Below are 20,895 nucleotides of genomic sequence, written 5' to 3'. Positions count from 1 at the left end.
AGTGTTATCCCTTTCTTCCTTAGTGGGTGTATGCTTTCCACACACTATGAAGGTGTGTGGGCTGATTGGCAAACGAGAGGTTGTGATTTCAATTGATTCTGGAGCCTCACATAATTTTATTTCAGCAAGCCTAGTTGAAGAGATAAAATTGCCTATTAGCCATACACGAGAGTTCAGAGTCGCTATGGGCAATGGCGATGAGGTTCATACTATGGGGGTATACCGACAGGTTTTCTTACACCTAGAACAATTTGATGTGATTGCAGATTTTTTTCCTCTACGTTTGGGCAGTTCAAAAGTAATTTTGGGGTACCAATGGTTGTCTACTCTTGGGGAATCTTACATGAACTGGGGCACCATGTGTATAAGGTTTTCAGTGGGAGGCTCAAGGGTTAAGCTTCAGGGGGATCCTTCTTTGAGCAAAGCTCAAGTTTCCTTAAACACCATGATGCAAACGATCACTCATGAGGGGCATGGTCTGTTGTTGGAACTTGGGCAGATGACTTTGTTGGCACCTGATTTGGATAACTCGGCTTCGCCGGTTATATCGTCACCAACGGTGGCCACTCTCTTAACTAATTTTAGTGATGTCTTCAACATGCCTTCTTGCTTGCCCCCTACTAGAGTCAAGGACCATGGCATTATTCTCAAGGAGAGCACCTCACCAATTTCGGTTCGTCCTTATCAATATCCTCAGTTTCAAAAAGATGAAATTGAACAGTTGGTTGCTGAGATGCTAGCGGCTAGGATTATCCAACCCAGTTCGAGTTTGTATTCTAGCCCTGTTTTATTGGTCTAGAAAAAAGATGGGAGTTGGCGCTTTTGTGTTGACTATCATGCTTTGAATCGAGCAACAGTTGCCGATAATTTCCTATCCCTGTTATTGAGGAATTATTGGATGAATTACATGGAGCCCGAGTATTTAGCAAGATCGATCTTAAATCCGGATATCATCAGATTCGTGTCCGTGGAGAAGACGTGCCCAAGACTACTTCTCGCACTCATGAAGAGCATTATGAGTTTCTTGTCATGCCGTTTGGGCTTACTAATGCCCCCTCCACTTTCCAATCCTTGATGAATGATATTTTTCGTGAATATCTCCAAAAATTTGTTCTTGTTTTCTTTGATGATATTATGATATACAGTTCATCTGAAGAAAGTCATCGTTATCACTTACAGTGTGTTTTTTCTTTATTGCGTGCAAATCAATTGTATGCTAATTCTAAGAAATGTGATTTTGCTCAAACGAGGATTGAGTATCTAGGGCATATCATTGATGATACCAGAGTCTCAACTGATCTAGCAAAAGTACAAGCCATGGTGGACTGGCCTCAACCAACCAGTCTTCGTTCCTTATGAGGTTTTCTAGGCCTTACTGGCTATTATCGTTGTTTTGTGCGAGATTACAGCAAGATCGCGTAGCCATTAACTCAACATCTGAAGAAAGACGTTTTTGGGTGGAATGCGGAAGCGGAGGCAGCTTTCTGCTAACATAAAGAAGCCATGATCAGTGTCTTGTGCTACCTGATTTTTCTAAGCAATTTGTGATTGAATCAGATGCATCTAGTTTTGGGTTGGGAGCTGCCCTTATGCAAGAAGACCGTCCCATTGCTTTTTACAGTCACAAACTCAGCTCTATCTCTCGTGTTAAACCTATTTATGAGAGGAAACTAATGGCAATTGTTTTCGCCAATAAGAAGTGGCGCCCAATCTTCTTGGTCAAAAGTTCATAGTTCGTACGGACCAACGTTGCTTAAAATTTTTATTAGATCAACGAGTTGTTGATGGCGAGCATCATAAATGGTTATTAAAGCTTATGAGCTATGATTTTGACATTCAATACAAGCCAGGAAGTGTTAATACTGCTGCTGATGCCCTTTCACAATTACTGGTTGGAGTCTCACTGGGTACACTTTCTGCCATAATCATTCAAGATTTTGAGGAACTCAAGGAGCAAGTTGATGTCGATGCCTTTCTTTCTAATATCAAGCACTGCGTGCAACAAGATCCCGCTTCTTATTCTACATATTCACTTGTTGGGGGCCATTTGAGATACAATGGGAAACTCGTTTTACCGACAAATTCTCCTTATATTCCAATATTGTTTTGCGGATTCCATTGCGGGGTGGTCGGAGGGCATGCTGGAATACTTCGTTCTTATCATCGTTTGGTAGCTGAGTTTCATTGGAAAGGCATTAAAAGATCTGTCCATAATTTTATTCTTGCATGTGATGTTTGTCAACACAGCAAGTACGAAGCCATGTCTCCAGCTGGACTTCTTCAACCCTTTCCAATTCCACAACAAGTTTGGGATGATATTACTATGGATTTCATTGAGGGCTTACCTAAATCGAAAGGGTATGATTCTATTCTAATAGTTGTCGATCGACTTTCCAAATATGCACACTTTATTCCTTTGAAGCATCCATTTTCTGCCCCTTCTATGGTAGAATTTTTTATTCAGGGTGTGGTTCGCTTACATGGCGTACCTCGAAGTATTATTTCTGATCCGGATAGGATATTTATGAGTCTTTTTTGGCGAGAGTTGTTCTCTTTGCAAGGCTCTGAACTCAGACGAAGCTCCTCCTATCATCCACAAATTGATGGGCAATCCGAGGTGGTCAACCGAGGTTTAGAAACCTATTTGCGTTGTTTTGCTTTGGATAAACCCTCTCGCTGGTCTGCATGGCTATCTTGGGCTGAATATAGCTACAACACCTCTTTCCACTCTTCGCGCGGGCATGACACCTTTTAAAGCTCTTTATGGTCGCGACCCTCTGCCCTTGATCCGTTATGAGTTTGGTTCTCCTGCCAATGCTGAAGTAAAGCAACAACTGATTCAACATGATGTGATTTTGACGGAGTTAAAGTCTCACCTTTCTCGAGCCTAACAAAAGATGCAATCCTTTGCTGATTCGAAACGTCGTGATATGAATTATGAGGTCGGGTCCTTTGTTTATGTTAAACTCAAGCCTTATCGACAACAGTCCCTTGCTCGCAAAATCAATGAAAAAATAGATCCCAGATTTTATGGCACCTTTGAGATACTTCGCCGCATTGGAAAGGTCACATATCAGCTCACCACAAGAAAGTCTAAAATTAGAGGTGGACTTAATCCGTCGGTAATGTACGGGTTATTAGCGGCGGTCTACTGGGTCCGCCGCTAATAATTTGGAAATTAATAAAAAAAAAAAAAATTATTAGCGGCGGACTTACCAATTATTAGCGACGGGTAGTCCGCTGCTAATACAATGTCTGGGAAACGAAAGGGTATTAAGTTTCAAAATTATTAGCGGCGGGTATTTTTCCTTAGTAGAGGCGGATTATCCGCCGCTAATACTATTAGCGGCGGGTAAATATCCGTCGATAATAAGACTATTACCGGCAGGATATACTAATAGCGGCGGGCTCTGCTGCTAATAGTTTATTGCCGGCGGGTAAATATCTATCGGTAATAAGACTATTAGCGGCGGGATATATTAATAGCGACGGGTCCCACTGCTAATAGTTTATTACCGGCGGGATAATATTAATAGCGGCGGGTCCCCACCTCTAATAATCTTACATATTGAAAATTTTGCACATCGTTTCGTCCGTCCCTTTTATTTCTCTTCTCTCCCTTTCTCAGACACACTCTTCTCTCAGTCCTCCCCTCTGTCCGAGCACCACCACCACCCCTCTGTCCGAGCACCACCACCGCCCCTCTGTCTGAGACCTCCCTCTCTCTCTTTGACTCTCACTTATATTGTTGGGCTATAGGGAAGGAAGAGGTTAGAGGCTCCAACACAGGTACTCTATTTCGTTCTCGCTCTCTTTGTCACTCTTTGTGTCTTGTTGGTGGCGGCACCCTTTGGAGCCAATGTGGTGACCTTTGGTGTCGACGAAGCTAAGGGCCTCTGGGTGTGCATTGGCCCATGGTTGGGGTCGAGGCGTGTGACGGCGATACACATGGTAAGTCTCTCTTTATATCTCTCTTTCACACACACTCTATGTGACAGTCATAATCCCGTGATCCGTAAGGGGAAAGACCGGGTAAGCTGTGCAATCCCACACCGCCTGGGGAATGTCAAGTGTGATGATTCTAAGACTGTGTAGGTATGGGACTACACAGTTGAAGAGGGCTTAAATGGATTGATGGGTACTACCTATATCAACAAGATGCATCTTCTTTTCGGTAGCCCATCACTTGAGAACTCCAAAGTTAAGCGTGCTTGACCTGGGGTAATCTAGGGATGGGTAACCTCCTGGGAAGTTTTCCTAGGAAGCATGTGAGTGAGGACAAAGCATGCTGAAAAGACTCGTGTTGGTTTGTAGGGCCAGTCGTCATTCCAGAAAGCAGCTGTAATGCCCTAAATTTCCTAATAAGGTTTAGGACCTTGATTAGGAGGCCGAGAGGGCCATAATTGATTTATTATGGTATTTAATGATTATATGCATGTTCATGTGAATTATATTATTATATGATGGTGAATGCATGCATATGGGCTCATATTTTAATTGCAAGGGCATTTTGGTAATTTGGCTGTTGGGGGCGTGATTGTGTAATTTCATGCATATGGGTGAATTATAATTTTACCACATTATATGTGGATTGGTTCGAGCCATTCGGCATGAGACGATCATGGGAATGCAAGTTTTCGGTCTAGTCATAACGGGATTAAGTTCGGGGCTCGGGGTGAGTCTTGGGATGTTTAAATGATTAGAACGTTGCCGGGAATTAAAAGGGTAACGGGATAAGAATTAATGGCATTTGAGAATATTGTGAATAACGAGAAATGGAGGGTGTTAATTATAATTAACGAGATAGGCGGGAAATGACGTTTTTACCCTTGGGATGACTTTAGAAACCTTAAGTGATCTAGGGGCATTTAGGTCATTTGGCAAGGGATATGTATCATTTAGATGGCTGTAGAAAACAGAAAAAACAGAGCATCATCATCCTCATCCTTCTCTCTCTGCCGTACACCATTTCCCTTCTTTCTCCCTTTGGAATTTTGAGAGCCAATTTGAGGTAACAAGCTAGGAAATCAAGGTTTGGGCTTAGGGACTTGATTCAGCTATTGAAGGGGATTGAAAACCAAGATTGAGGGAAGGAAACTCAGCCATGAAAGTCTGGTTATACTCTGTTTTCTTTTAAGTTTCAGCTTGTGATTTCTTGGTGGTTAGTTGGAATTAATGGAAGTTTGGTTGGTGTCTAACTTGGGTTTTGATGAGGGTGAGTTGTGGATAATGTTTAGTGGTTGAATTGGATGTTAGGTTGAGGTTTGGGACTGGTTTGAAGGTTTGGTTATCGAGGGAAACGCAGGGGAAGAAAATTTGACTGTTGCTGGTTTGCGTAATGTGCCGCGGCCTGGCTGTGGTGGGCCGCGGCCTGAGTGTGCTTCTGTGCAAGTTTTTGCCTCTGTCTGAGGGTGAGCCGCGGCCCATCAGGGCAGATTTGGCCAGAAATAGGTTTTTGACTTGGGGATGCTAGCTTAAGGCATCGGTCGGTCCTACTACCCAGTTAAGTGTGGATTGATGTCCCGGAGGCTAGATATTGGTTTGGAAACCTTTGCTTTCATTTTCATTGATGGTATCCTATATTTTTGGTTATGACTAGGTGACCGTTAAAGGACCAAAGGACTGATCGTTCTCAAAGGCCGTTTCTTCTATTAATTCTTGCTCGAACCCAAGGTAAGAAAACTGCACCCCGTGTGTGACATGCATGGCTATGATTGATGCATGCTGGATGTTTAAATGTAAACATTGATAGCATAATGAATGCTTGGCAATATTTCCCATTTGCATATGATTATTATTGAGGCATGCTGGTTGATTAAATGTGATGCATGTGATGCACGAGAAACATGTGATTAGGGCATGCCATGAATGATGAATATGAGATTGGTCAGAGCTTGAGTCTCTGTCTTTGTGCATGATCATTATTATGCTCGCAACTATTAGGTAAGCATGTTGAATGCCCCACTCTTGGATAATTGGCATATGATACACATTGATAGCATTGCTTACTTGTGCATGGCACTGACTAATTAATCAGATTTGGCAAAGGTGTTGGTATCAACTGTGAAGTTGTGATTCATTAGTCAAGTTCGGCAGTGATACTGGGCACTGGTCACATTGGGCTGACTCACTAGTCAGGACGGCCTTAGCATGTTCCACGCAAGCCATGTCAATTAGATCAAATCGACCTTCTGCATTGAATGACTCAAAGAGCACTAATGCAGGACCGACCCCAAGTTCGATGAATATAAACAAGCGCTTATCTAGCCTAAGGCTAGTCATTTAGACCCAGGGCTAGCGAGCCCCGTGACTGTTAGGTCACATGGCTATGGGCACTAGCACCAGTGACATGCTTGTCAGTCACTCATTTGATAAGAGCCATTGCAGGAAAGCCTAGGTAACGATGTCGTTACACAGCTATGGGCACTGGGCCCCTAGTGACTCGTTTGTCGGTCACTCAGTATGGTTTAACAGGACCTCAAAGTGATATTCACTCATCTGATCAGAGCTATGAGCTCTGTATGATCAATTTGATCATCATATGCATGGCTTTGGGCACTGAGGCCCCAGTGACTTGCTTGTTGGTCACTCAGCATGGTTTACCAGAACCTCGAGTGTTGAGACACTCATCTGATTGGGATTGACTTGATAGCCATCCAATTAGAAGGGCGGGATTTCTTATCTGAGCCCCTAGTGACTCGTTTGGCAGTCACTCAGCATGGTTTACCAGAACCTCAAGTGTTGCGACACTCATCTGATTAGGTGTGACTTGAGGGTCCTCCAATCAGAAAGGCAGGATTTCTTATCCTGGATACCCCAGTTTTGTTTGAACTCATTTGCATGCTGAATCAAGCTATGTTTGTTAGGCATGCCAGATATGATTTGATATCATGAGATGACTGTTTATGAGTGTTATACCCAAAAATTGGAGATCAATGGCATGGCAATAAAGATGACAAAATGCATCCTAGGAGGCTAAAGAGAGTGGTCTTAGGAGACCCCAAGGAGAAAGTGGTCCTAGGAGACCCCAAAGGGTATGTGGTCCTAGGAGACGCCAAGGAGTATGTGGTCCTAGGAGACCCCAAGGAGAAAGTAGTCCTAGGAGACCCCAAGGAGGATGTGGTCCTAGGAGACCCCAAGGGTGTGTCCGAGGTAAGCCTCCCAAGGTTTCCTAAGTGTTGGCACTTAAAGTGTCCAAGGTAAGTAGCTAAGGAGGAGGAGTCCCATGCAAGTCAAGAATGGAGACTTAGATTTTGACAAGGAGAGCATACACAATGTCCGATCGGACATAGTTGAGAGATGCTAGAGGAGAGTGCCTCGAACTTGTCCAAGGTGAGATGCCAAGGAGGATGCTTCGGACCACCTTGGTCCGAGGAGAAGGCATGAGAAGGATGCCTCGGACCACCTTGGTCCGAGGAGAAGGCCATCATGTCCGATCGGACATGTCATGGAGGAGGTTGCCTCAAAGTTGCCCGAGGTGAGGTGCCAAGGGAGTTGGCTCGGACCACCTTGGTCCGAGGAGAGCCATGCATATATCACCTTGGTACAAGGAAAGCTTGAAGGAGTAATCAACATGCATGTGAGACTACGTCAAAATCCCCGGAACAACTTCAGCAAGAATTGGTCTAAGCACCCGGGAATCTCTCACTTCTCACTCAAATTGAGGAATCAGTTGTATTTTAAATATTTCTTGTAATTTAAATATAAGATGAATAATAAAATATCCCTATCTAAAGGGGATATCAGTTGAGGATCCCAGGCCTATAAATAGAGGACTTGTGGGATTAGAGAGGGGGTTCTTCTGCTTCTTCTTTCTAGAGAGAGAAAATTGGGTCTGTCTATTCTAGAGAGAGAAAGTGCTGATATTTGAGAGAATTCTTGTATTTTTGCAATCTGTACGGAAGAAACTCAGTTGGCTCAGTCCATCTGATCTTGAGTACGGATCTATAAATCACAACTCTAAGTGGATTAGGCTATTACCGACAATCGGGGCTGAACCACTATAAAAATCTCCTGTGTTATTTACTTTTCTTGTTTAAACTGTCTGTGTCGTTTTTATTTCTCTTGAAGGCTTGTCGTATTTGACGTTCTCACGTCGTTGGCTAAAAACGCGGTCAACAATGAGCATATGAGTTTTCTTGCTGGGCTTCGGCTCACAGGTGCTTTGTGGTGAAGGTAAAGGCAAAAGAAAGCTGGGTCATCCTTGAGTTGATGAGCTTAGGTGATGACATGTACATATGCAGCTGCTCGGCCAATACTTGGGCGAGGTTTGAAAGTGGAACTAGGGTTAAACCCTGTTTTGCTGCTTAGAACGGCCTGTTGTAAATATTTTCTTGTAATAGACTCTGAAATTATATTTTTGGGATCCCAATGTATACAGTAAACGTTCTAGTGAAACGTTATATCTTAACCGAAATTTTTAATCCCTAAACCGCTAATCACACTTAGTTACACGTTTATGGCCAAACGACTCGATTAGCGAGTTTGGCACTGTTTGCAATGTGCGCTGTAGCGGTCCCTGGAGTTGGGGCGTTACAGCAGCCATAGTGACATGGGGCATCACACTCTACCTATCTCTCTCTAACTGGTTTTTCTAATATTTAGGTGGTGGTGGTTCATAGTGGGGCTGTGAGGTTCGTGGGTTTGACCATGGCAGAGAGTTTGGCCACTGATGGAGTTTGAACACGGCATAGATTTCATGACAGTTTTCAGACTTTTTATGTTCTTAAGTTTGTTATGTTGTTTTATGAATTTTTTTTATGGTATATGTTTCAGATTTCACATATTTCAGATTTATGATGTTCTTCAGTTTATTGTGTTGTTTAATAAATTATTTTAATGGGATTTGTTTCTGGATTTCATATTTTTTAAATTTTGTTTGTCTTTTATAAGTTGTTTCCTACTTTAATGGTGTTATTATTTTATTTTTTTGTTCCTTAAATTATGTTTATTTATTAGCGACAGATTACTAGGGGCGGGACCTGCTGGTATTAAATAAGTCAAACGAGGTTGACTATTCTTTTATACCGGCGGAGTCCCGCCCCTATTAATCCGCCGGTATTAATAGAATACCGGCGAGGTGTCAGTCCACCGGTAATACCTCTAATCACCGACCGAGTATTACTGGCGGATTATTATCTGCGAACCCCCGCCGGTAATATGTATTACCGGTGGAATGCCCTATTATTACCGGCGGAAGCCTCCGCCTCTAATACTCATTTCTGTTGTAGTGGCTTAAGTTACCCCCTACATCCAAGATTCATGATGTCTTCCGTGTCTCTTAGCTTAAGCTAGCAATGTGTAAGCATACAACTTTTCCTGTTATTCCTATTCATCTCTCTTCTAACATGGAGCTTTTGGTGGAACCATTGGAGGTGGTTAGTGTGCGATCCTCCACACATCCCAACTATACGGGTACTAAGGTTCTCATCAGGTGGAAGGGGCTGCCAGCTTTTGAGGATTCTGGGAGCACTTTGAGGTGCTTATAGAGCAATTTCCTCATTTCAACCTTGAGGTTAAAGGTTCGAGTTTGGGCGGCGGGTAATGTTAGGCCTCCAACTCACATTACTTATGTTAGACGTAAGAAACAGAGGTGCTAATTCATATTCTGGGGTTATAAAATTGTAATGGGTTGCTATTAATTACTATTATATTATTTAAATTGTGTGTTATTGCTGTCAGTTTTGGAATGAGAATAGGTTGTGGTTTATTTTATAAATAGGTAAGGGCTTGGTTTGTAAGGGTATCCGAAAGTGAGTTGTGAGAGTGTATTTGCCTATTCCTCTTAATAGAAATTCCAGAGCTTTTGTACTTCAATTACTTATTGTCTTGCTAGTATTGTGCTTGATTTCTGGTTTGTTCTTACTTATTTTTTCAGGTCTTAACGAGTGTGTTGACATGTTACCCCTATATGACCCAATTACCAGGCCTTTCACTTTCCCTGGTGCTAAATATTGCTAATATGTTGAAGAATATCTTTATCATATGTGTTCATACAACCGTGAATATCTCTTTTCATAATCAGCCTCATACAACTATTATTATACTTTTGCTAGTTTATCTTTAGCAAATTGTTTAACATGCTCATATATAAAATTGATTTCTAAACATAAGGTGGCAAGAGTGATTTGGTATGGTTAATAAAAAAAGTTTCAAGATTTTCTGGGAAGAATCTAAAGCATGAAGGATCTATACCAAGGTGTTAAAATGAAGAAAAGACTGTAAAAGGATATGGTTGAGGCAAAACTAGTGCTAGTTGGGGTCGAATATTTACACTGATTTTTTATGATATGATATGCTTAATACCATAAGAACATTTTTGTTTCTTTTTATTTGGGTATTTATTAGCTACTGAAGCATTATAATTTTCTTTTTCTGGAATAGTTTTAGGATCACGACTAATGAGGGTGGTGGATTGATCTAGAAAATAATTCAATTGATTTGGGAAGTAAAACATGGAGAAAGAATTCAAAGAAGTTCATGAACAAAATCATTGAAAAATAAATTGATTGATTGATTTGAATATGGTTTTATGATTATACTAACATTTTAACATGATATAGAAGTGCTCAATTGCTATTGTTAAACTTTCCCTACTTGTAAAAAAGTCAACAAAGATGTCTAATCATTCAATTGTCAGATGCCTAATTTTTTCTCAAAATTATTTTTTTTCTTACATATACATTTGTTCACTAACATGTTTTCTTTTAACCAGGTCTCAATCATAACTAGTACGTTCATGCTGCAAAACCAAGCTGTGGTAGCCTTTTTCACTTGGTCTTCTTCCTAATGTGACGTTGATATTTCATGTTCTTTCCTGTTTGAATACTTGTTAATCCAACGACCCATTTTCGATTTACTTAATCTCTTCGTACACATGTCGAAGTCGTTAGGTATCCAATAATTTGGACATCAGAATGAAATGAAAATTTGAATATTTTCTTATATTTAATATTGAGTTTGAATTTTTCTAATCTGAGAATTTATACTCCAGAAGTTTTAACTTTTTCTAATTTTATGTTTAAGTGAAACTCATCTAAAAAGTATTTTTTAGATACCCAAAAATATAAAAACTTCAAAATTATTATTATTTTTTAAAAAAAAATCTTAAACCAATAATTTTTAGTTAATAACTTATTTTATTTTTTAAATTTATAATATAAAAATAAATATACATATATCAAATTATAAAATAATAAATTATATTTGTTTATTTAAAGAAATTGATTTGTAAAGTCTTTATATCATTACTTTAGTTTAAAATAACAAATGAAATATTATTAAAAATAAATTAAGGGTATTTTTGTAATTTTAAAAATTATACTTGATTCTAGTATTCAATAGATGTATTTTTTTAATTTTGTTAAAAAATATTTCATGAGTAAAATTATTTATAAATTATTTTGATGAAATATATTATTATATTAATTTTATGAAAATATGAAAACTTAACAGATTTCTATACACAATCAAACACAGAAAATAATATTCCCAAGAATCATAGATAAGATTATAGTGCACAATCAAATATAATGATGTAAGTTTCTAGACTATCAGATTACTCTTTTTCAACCCTCCAGTAATATAAAAACTGTGAACTCCTCATACCAAACGGTCTCATAAAGTATTTCTGCAGTGCGGGCATACAGAACGCTCGCACAACTACGGATTTTAATTTTTTTTTAATCAAAATCACAAAAGTTTTGTCAATAAGAAAAAGTAAGGGTATTGTCAATAATAATTAATGCCTTGTTTTTATATAGCACTACTGGGATTTGTTATCAAACTGGTGCATCATTAATAAAAAACAGTATGATTGTTCGAGTAGATAATTTTTTGCTAACCTGGTTTGCATGCACAGTCAACTTCTGCAGCTCACTAGCTATAATTCAAATTCATGCATACTTAGCTCTCTACATATTTAGTTTTATATTAAAAGTGTGTATGTGTTAAAGTTAATAAAGCTAGCTAGCAATTTTTTATTTATGTAAATTTTTTTAATAATAACATAATGTTTAAATTGCTAAGTGTATATCCATATTCTTCTTTTTAAATATTTTTTTAATTAATTATGATTGACAATACCCTTACTTTTTCTGATTGACAAAACTTTTGTGATTTTAATTAAAAAAAGAAATTAAAAATCGTAGTTTAGCGGGTGCGTGGGCGTTTGTACGCCCCTACAGCATAAATACCCATATATATATATGAGGAATTTTTTTTTTTATAGGAATTCACTTTAACCTCCACAAGTGGGTTCTTAGTATTCTCGACTCATGAACAGTTTTTAGCGCAATTTTTTTTATGACCGTGTATATTGTAGCTATTTAGAGGATCTGCAAATTTTCAGAAAATTCTAAATAGTTTACAGTACTGAAAACTAGGTTCAAACATGTTGTTGCACGCATGACTAATTTTTTTTATGCGCGTGGAAATCAATATGTTTGAACCTAGTTTTTGGTACTGTAAACTATTCGGAATTTTCTGAAAATCTGCAGGATTCTCTAAACAGCTACAATATACACGCTCATAAAAAAAATCGCGCCGAAAACTGTTAAAGGGTCGAGAAACACTGAGAGCCCTACTGGTATAAGTGAAGCCCCTATAGGAGAATTCCACTATACCGGTAGGGCTCTCAGTGTTTCTCGACCCTTTAACAGTTTTCGACGCGATTTTATTATGAGCGTGTATATTGTAGCTGTTTAGAGCATCCTGCAGATTTTCAGAAAATTCCAAATAGTTTACAGTACCGAAAACTAAGTTCAAACATGTTAATTTCCACGCGCATAAAAAAAATTAGTCACGTGTGCAATAACATGTTTGAACCTAGTTTTCAGTACTATAAACTATTCAGAATTTTCTGAAAATCGCACTAATGCTCTAAATAGCTACAATATACATGGTCATAAAAAAAAATCGCGCCGAAAACTATTCAAAGGTCGAAAACACTGAGAGTCCTACCGGTAGGGCTTAAAGTGAAGCCCCTATAAGAGAATTGTCCTATAAATATATATATATATATATATCTTCTATATAATAAATGTGTAGATAACAGAAATTATTGATTTTAACAGTTTTTTCGTTAACATTAACGAAATATTCTTATATTTAATGGTATATTGTAAACATGATTTAAATTTAAATAAATAATTGAACAAATTAAAATAAGATATGTTTGAGATGTTTTATCGTAATAATTATTTAAAAATAATAAACCATATATTTTATAACTTAAATAAAATTTAATTGAACTTAAACTTAATATTATATTATACATATAATATATAATATATAATATATAATATTTGTTATCAATGCCAAATTCAAAATTAAAACAAACATAAACTTAAACAAAAATAAATTAATTAATTAATTAAAATATGATATTTTAAAGATATTTTATTATAATTTAAATAATTAAATTATATTTATTTAAAAATGATAAAGATATACGTATCATTTTTTTATCTTATAAATTTATGAGATAATTTATTTTTTCTCAAGTGATTGAAATTCTTTTTCTTCTTCAAATTCACCAAATGATATTGCGAGATACATTAAAAGCTAAAAATAATTGATGCATATATACTAATATCTACACTATGACTTTTTTTATTCTTATTTTATTTATATTATTAATTTTTTTTTAAATATTATTGTAATTTATATATATAATTTATTTCTATTATTGTAATTTATTTCTATTATTAATTTTTTTTAAATATTATTTTATGTCTATTATATAGTCATGTAAATATATATTTATGTTAATATTGTGTTTATATCATATTTATGTAGAGATTATTGATATAAATATTTATATATATTATAAAATTATAATTTATTTTATTATATATATTTTAAAAAATAATAAATTAATTTTTATTAAAATTATAAATAATATTTACAATTTTAAAAATAAAATAACTCTTGCTTCCAACTATTATATATATATAACACCAGGATGAACGCCAAAGAAGCGCTGTGATTGGAATTGCAACCATTGTAATGTCTCTGTTTAAAGCAGTTGGTCCTGCAGGAGGTGGGGTACATTGTAACTTTGATTTTTCTCATTTCACAATAATAATAATAATAATAATAATAATGTGTAGAATTTAAGGTTTATACAATTTTGAGTTACAATGTTTTTTTATTATTCGTTTGAACTCTCGATTTTAGACTTTTTTATTTTTTCTTTCTCCTTCTTCGAAGTCAATTTGACGCAAAAGACCAGCAACAAAAAATTAGACTATTTAAAGTTTATTGACCAAGTTCTAGTTGGACGTATTTTTTATTTTTATTTTTTATAAATTTACAAAACAAAAGATTTTATTTGTAATTGTTTGAAACTGAGAATTTAGTATTAAAAAAACAAAAACCACCCAAAACAAATTGCCTCATAATAATAATTTCTTGCTCTTTATCATTGAATGAAGGTAAAAAAAATAAAGATATGATTTTATTAATCAATGTCTTTATTTTCGGATTCTATCTAGCTAGCCTTGTCACTTTATTTTAAAAAAAATAGAACAAAAACATTATGTGTGAGAGAACTATATTTGAGCCATATGTAACATTTTGGGAAATTGATCTCAACAAGTTTTCTTGGGCAGAAAAACGCCTGAATGCTTTCTTCCTTCCAGGTATAACATTCAACTTTCCCTCTCTACTTTTAGCCTTTTATATTTAACAAGAGCTACATTATCAAAGAATTCCATGATCCATATCAGTGAAAATTTGAAAATCAAATTTCAACTTTCATGATTATGAATTTTTTTAAGATCAATTTTGTTTTCCTTCAAGGAATTTGAGTTGTAGTAGTAAGTACCCATGTCAAAAAAACAACAATAATGAGGATTTACCTTTAATCTATATCATTCCTTGAAAAATATTGATTTCCTTATTTATTTTTCAAGGAATGATTTCATAAATTAAAGGTGAATCCATTGCAATTACTAATTCTCATCCAGCAACATAAACATAGATATATTCTCAATACATATCATTTATTAACATATAAGTATATTATTCGTATAATTTGTCTCCTATTCAATTGATTATAATGGTTGGACAGCTAATGCATTTTTTTCCCTTCCATTATGTTAATTTTTCATGACCAGTAAAACCTACTTGCATTCTTAAAACGTTTTTAATTTTCTTCAAATTTTCACCCGCATCATACAAAGCATTATCAACATTTTCTAATACTAGCTCTTTGGAAGTTGTTACTGTTATGATTGGTTAAATACAAAGTGAAATTGGTTAGGCACGAAAAACTGTAAAAGCCATAATTGTTTCACTAATTAAAGTCAACACGTGAGAGTTGACTTTTGGTATATGTATTTATAAATCTATTTTTTGGGTCCAAAGTGTTTCTTTGGAGGGTGTAAGAGTACCTAAAACATTTTGAGGCGTTTGGGGATGTTTTGTGATAAGTTTCGGTGCACCAAGTTAGGGTACCTTCGTTGCATTGCCTCCCAGAGGCTATGCTTCGCTAGTACTACAAAACCATATGCAGGCGACGCATCGCCTAGGTGCAGGCAACGTCACTACAACAAATTCTATTATTAGCGGCGGGGGACTCCGCCGCTAATAAATGCCACATCCGCCGCTAATATACTGTAGCGGCGGGCCTCCGCCGCTAATACCCCGCGCCTAAAATGGTGTCGCTAATAATGATTATTAGCGGCGGACTGACGCACCCGCCGCTAATAATCAATTATTAGCGGCGGACATTAGCGGCGGATCCCGCCGCTAATAACTATGTCCGATGCATTAGTATTAGCCGCGGGGTCCGCCGCTATTATTGTATTTATAATTTTTTTTAAATTAAATTTTAAATAAATTAATAAATTAATATTTATTAAATTTAATTATTTTTAAAAATAATTTATAATATAATTTAATAAAAATAAACATTTAATTAATTTAAACATAACTAACATTAAAATTAATATAAATAGTTTTAATATTTATCAACCTATTAAATATCACTATAGTCATTAAAAATAAATAAAGTATTAATTCAGTCCAAATATATAAACTAGTAACTAAAGAAAATCATTAAGATTAATATTAAAATTGTCCTCATCTTCAACATTTTGGTCTGGCTGTGAGGACGATGGCTGTGACGATGGCGGTGGCTGTGGCGGCCGTGGCGGTGGCGGTGAAGGAATATATGGTGGTTGTGATGATCGTCCGAGCGTGAGGTCCCCAAACAGATCTCGAGGCTATGGCTGTGGCGGAGGCTGCATCGATCCTCCTGGAAAATCGGTAAAACTAAAATATTGTGGAGGAGACTGAGAATGGGGTCCAAATATGTATTGGTTTTGATACTGAGGAGGTTGTTGCGACGACATATGTGGCGGATACATTGGATGAGGCTGGTACAGCTGCTGCGGCGGATACTGTGAAGGAGGCTGGAACTGCTGCTGTGAAGGAGTCTGATACTGCTGATGTGAAGGAGGCTGATATTGCTGTGAAGGAGGCTGATACTGCTGTGATGGAGACTGAGAAGACGAAGCACCTTCGGATTGTGGTGGCAAATGCCTCTGCAGAAAACTGTCAAACATTGGGTTATACAGTTTACTGGGATGCACAGTTGTCGAAGTCTCAAACGTCTCACGAATTGCCTTCACCAGCAAAGCCATAACTCTCATATCTTCATTAGGCGAAGCAGCAGTATTTGCTTGGGACTGACTTTGATCTGTAGAGCTAGAGGATGTCTTTTTTGCCTTCCCTTTCGCCCTATAACCCACTCCTCTTTGGTAGTCAGATCTCTCCCCGAGTACTTTACTTAGTATCTCGTATTGATCGACCGGGGACGAATCAACACCAGATACATTTAGAGATGCCTCACTCTGCTGTTGACTTTGCCTCTCATTCTGTGACCTCTCAAACTCAGCCGCCATTTTTTCCTGTATAAAGATAACATTATAAACAAAAATTAGAAACATTATAAACATTAGAAACAAGAAAACAATAATATACACTTACATAATCTTGTTGAGCTGCCTCATTGACAAAAGATTTTGTCGATTTTCTCATATGAGCATCCCTCCAGGTATCAACAACATGCGCATTCGGGTTCTCCTATACAAATGTAAACAAAATGTTTCAGAATGTGTTATTTTATAAAATTAAATTAACATCTTCACTTACATATTCGTGACGCTTAGCTGCCAACGACTTTGTGCCTTGTGTTGTTACATACTTCATTTGTCTTCTGTTTACTTGATTTTTAGCGGAACGAGCCAAAAATCTTTCGCTCAAAAACATTTCACAAATAAGCTTCCAATCCTCCTTAGTGCAATGGTTAGGTGGCTTAGAGAGGACATTCTCCAAATCTTCTGGTCCAGCATAATGATTTTTGAAGTGTCTATGTCTATAGTTCTTTCTCTCGCGATATCTTTCCCCCATCTCCTTGTTGAGAGTTGCCAGAACTGACTCACGTTGTGGATGACCGTCTATATTATAGTAATACTGCATTAGGAAAAAAAATATTAGATAACTTGTAAATAATGGAATTAAATAATGAAAAGTACAAGATTTGTAATTTTTTTACCCTCATACGATCAAGCACTTGATCCTTAAACTGTTGAGGTACATCAGCAAAATCCAAATAATGCCCCGGACACAACATGGAAACTAGAGTTCCCAACATGCGAATAAAAGCTTGATCCTCCTGCCCAACCACTTTGTTGGTCACAGGATCAAGCTCTAGATCCAATGGTTTCCCAGCTTTTTTCCTTCGTTCTTCAAGAACATTATTACTAGCAGGGCCACGACCTTTTCTTCTCGTCGACGGGGCTTTAAAATTTATTAACAATAATCAGTATTAGTATTGATGTTATATTTATCTAACAATATAATTTCTAAAAATAATTTTGATATGCAATATTTAACCTGACTCGCAAGATGTTGGTACCCTAGAAGGATCTGGCGGGTCTTGACCCCCACCATCTCCGCCATGATAAGTAGCTATATCAGCTGACATTATACTTCAATTTAAAATTTATTAGTTAGTAATTAGCATTAAAGAGAAGTATATCACATTGAATTCATAATAATAATAATTACAAAAAAAACTTCATTATATTTAAATACATAGTTCTGTTACACAAATAGAAAAAAACTAAACAGAGTAATCACTATCATTTCCATCAGTAATCGGAGATACATTTTCATCTTCACAAAGCTCAAATATCTTATATTATAATTACAAAAAAACACTTCATTATATTTAAATACATAGTTCTGTTACACAAATAGAAAAAAACTAAACAGAGTAATCACTATCATTTCCATCAGTAATCGGAGATACATTTTCATCTTCACAAAGCTCAAATATCTTATATTATAATTACAAAAAAACACTTCATTATATTTAAATACATAGTTCTGTTACACAAATAGAAAAAAACTAAACAGAGTAATCACTATCATTTCCATTAGTAATCGGAGAAACATTTTCATCTTCACAAAGTTCAACAACCAATTCATCTTCTGCATCTGCAACGTCCTCATGTTCTGACATATCAACTTCGTCGTCACCATCTTCATCAGCTCCAACATATGCAGCAGGTTGATCAGATTGCATAATCAACTCTCCGAGGTCCACAGTCAACAAAAAATTTGATGAACTTGTTTCATGTACAACATCAATAACATCATTAACCTCATCAGAATTGTCCTTAATGTCCCAAATCTGTCGATGATTCACATCTTCTACAACTTTCCAATCAAGACCTCTAAGTAAATCATCGAGATAGAAAACTTGCTTAGCTTGAGTAGCAAGTATGTACGGCTCATCTTTGTACCATTCGCCATTGACGTTTATACTAGTGACATTATTTTCAATGACTGTTTTCTTCATTCTTGGATTTGTATTAAACCATTTGCACCGAAATAATGCCACTGAATATGCACCAGTGAAAGAAAGTATCACCACTTCTTCAAGCGTGCCGTAAAAATTAAAACCTTCGGTTCCGGCAGCCGACACTCCAATATTCTGTGTGGTGCGCTTTTTGTCTCGATCGTGTGCAATAAATCGAACACCATTGACTATACAACCTTGGTAAAATGTTGACAAATGATCTGACCCAGATGCTAAAGCTAACAGTTCATCACCGTTATCCAAAGACCCAAGCTTGTGCAGGTCATATATCTAAATACATAGAATGATATTAGATTCACAAAATATATCATTAATAAAATCACTGTTCAAAGTTCAAAGTTCAAAGCTACCTTTTTATGAAACCACGAACGAAAATTTTTCCTATGCAAACGATCATGATCACCATCTGGGTATTTTTGTTTAATCTCTTGTAGGTGTTCACTGTTAATTAGAATAGTGTTACAATTCTTGATAACAAAAAAATGATAATAACCACACATGTTCTAATTTATACGAGAATAAACTTACTCTAAATAAGGCTCAATTTCAGGAGAATTCTCAAGTATGAACCACTCAGCTATTTCACGAGTCTTATGATCGAGAGTCTTCAAAGTTCCCTTTGTGAGTGGACGACATTGAGATTGGAAAACTGCAAGATTTCGTGGGATATAAGTTGCATCTTCATTTCGATCAAGACGGTTAAATCTTGTTTCAATGCCTTTGAAATACATTGAACAAAAGGTCAAAGCCTCGTCTGCAACATAGCCTTCGGCGATCGACCCTTCAGGGCGAGCTTTATTTCCCACATAATTCTTTAATTTTTTCATGTATCTTTCAAAAGGATACATCCACCTCATAAATACCGGACCACCCAATATTGCTTCTTCTGGCAAATGCAATACCAAATGAATCATTATGTCAAAAAAAGCTGGAGGAAAAATGAACTCCATCTTGCACAATATCTGAATAAGATCATTTTGTGCTTCCTCCATATCTTTAACATTTAAAGTCCTCGAACATATTTGCCTGAAGAAATTGCACAATTCTGCAATAGTGGTCGATATAGATTTTGGAAGAAACTTACGAACACCGAGCGAAAGTAATCGTTGCATTATCACATGACAATCGTGTGACTTCAACCCAAGAATATTTGTATCATTCTCAGACACTTTCTTCTTCAAATTTGAACAAAAACCATCTGGAAATCTAACTCCTTTTATAAACTGACAAAACTGTTGCCTCTGCGCCGGAGTTAATACATAAGGAGCGTGCGGCTTCATCAGCTGCCCATTCTCATCTTCATAAATCCACAATGATTCTCTCACACCCATCTTTTTCAAATCATGTCTGGCATTAGTGGTGTCCTTAGATTTATCACTGTCTAAGATGGTGCCAAGGAGACTATCACACACATTCTTCTCAACATGCATGACATCTATATTGTGTTTTAATTTGTTTGTACACCAATACTCAAGCTCATAAAAAATACTTTTTTTCCTCCAATTACCTTCATCTACTCCTCTTTTACGTTTCACACCCCCAAACTGGACATGTTTTCCTGGAACTTGTGCTGCAAGAGCATTAACTTGTTCTAGTATATCCTCACAAGTAAACCGTCTCGGAGGACGTCTTCTCTCAACTTCTCCATCGAACTCTTTGTCTCTTCTCATTCGATGAGTACTTGGCAAGAATCTTCTGTGACCAACGTAAGAAGTTTTACCGATCACTCGGATGGAAGTTGTGTCCTCATTACACGTAGGACAAGCTTTGTATCCCTGACCACTCCATCCAGACAAACTACTGCGAGCTGGAAAATCGTTCACTGTCCACAAAAGGGCTGCCCGCATCTTGAACATCCTGTTGGTCATACTATCTCTTGTATCAACTCCGTTAACCCACAGATCCTTCAACTCATCCACCAATGGTCTCAGAAATACATCCATGTCCTTACCGGGTGATTTTGGCCCAGGAATAAGGAGGGTCAACATGAAATAATTGTC

General features: G+C 36.8%; 1 protein-coding gene across 1 annotated transcript; it reads right to left on the bottom strand.

Moving 5' to 3' along the window:
* Nucleotides 1–18,470: 18,470 nt before the first annotated feature.
* Nucleotides 18,471–20,168, bottom strand: LOC133793537 (uncharacterized). Its single transcript, XM_062230866.1, has 4 exons — nucleotides 19,424–20,168; nucleotides 19,246–19,336; nucleotides 18,999–19,165; nucleotides 18,471–18,474 (listed from the first exon to the last, which is right to left on the bottom strand). The coding sequence occupies exons 1-4, from the start codon at nucleotides 20,005–20,007 to the stop codon at nucleotides 18,471–18,473; spliced, it is 846 nt and encodes a 281-aa protein (XP_062086850.1). The 5' UTR covers nucleotides 20,008–20,168.
* Between the last annotated feature and the right edge of the window lie 727 nt (nucleotides 20,169–20,895).

The sequence above is a fragment of the Humulus lupulus genome, chromosome 8 (genome assembly GCF_963169125.1).
Source record: "Humulus lupulus chromosome 8, drHumLupu1.1, whole genome shotgun sequence".
Classification (NCBI taxonomy): domain Eukaryota; kingdom Viridiplantae; phylum Streptophyta; class Magnoliopsida; order Rosales; family Cannabaceae; genus Humulus; species Humulus lupulus.
This window is presented reverse-complemented; position numbering and strand designations above follow the sequence as displayed.

Coding starts and splice junctions, on each gene's coding strand:
- LOC133793537 (XM_062230866.1), bottom strand. CDS start 20,007: ATGCAACGATTACTTTCGCTCGGTGTTCGTAAGTTTCTTCCAAAATCT. Junction 19,337..19,423: donor GAAATTGAGCCTTATTTAGA/GTAAGTTTATTC, acceptor TCTAATTAACAG/TGAACACCTACAAGAGATTA. Junction 19,166..19,245: donor GTTCGTGGTTTCATAAAAAG/GTAGCTTTGAAC, acceptor CTATGTATTTAG/ATATATGACCTGCACAAGCT.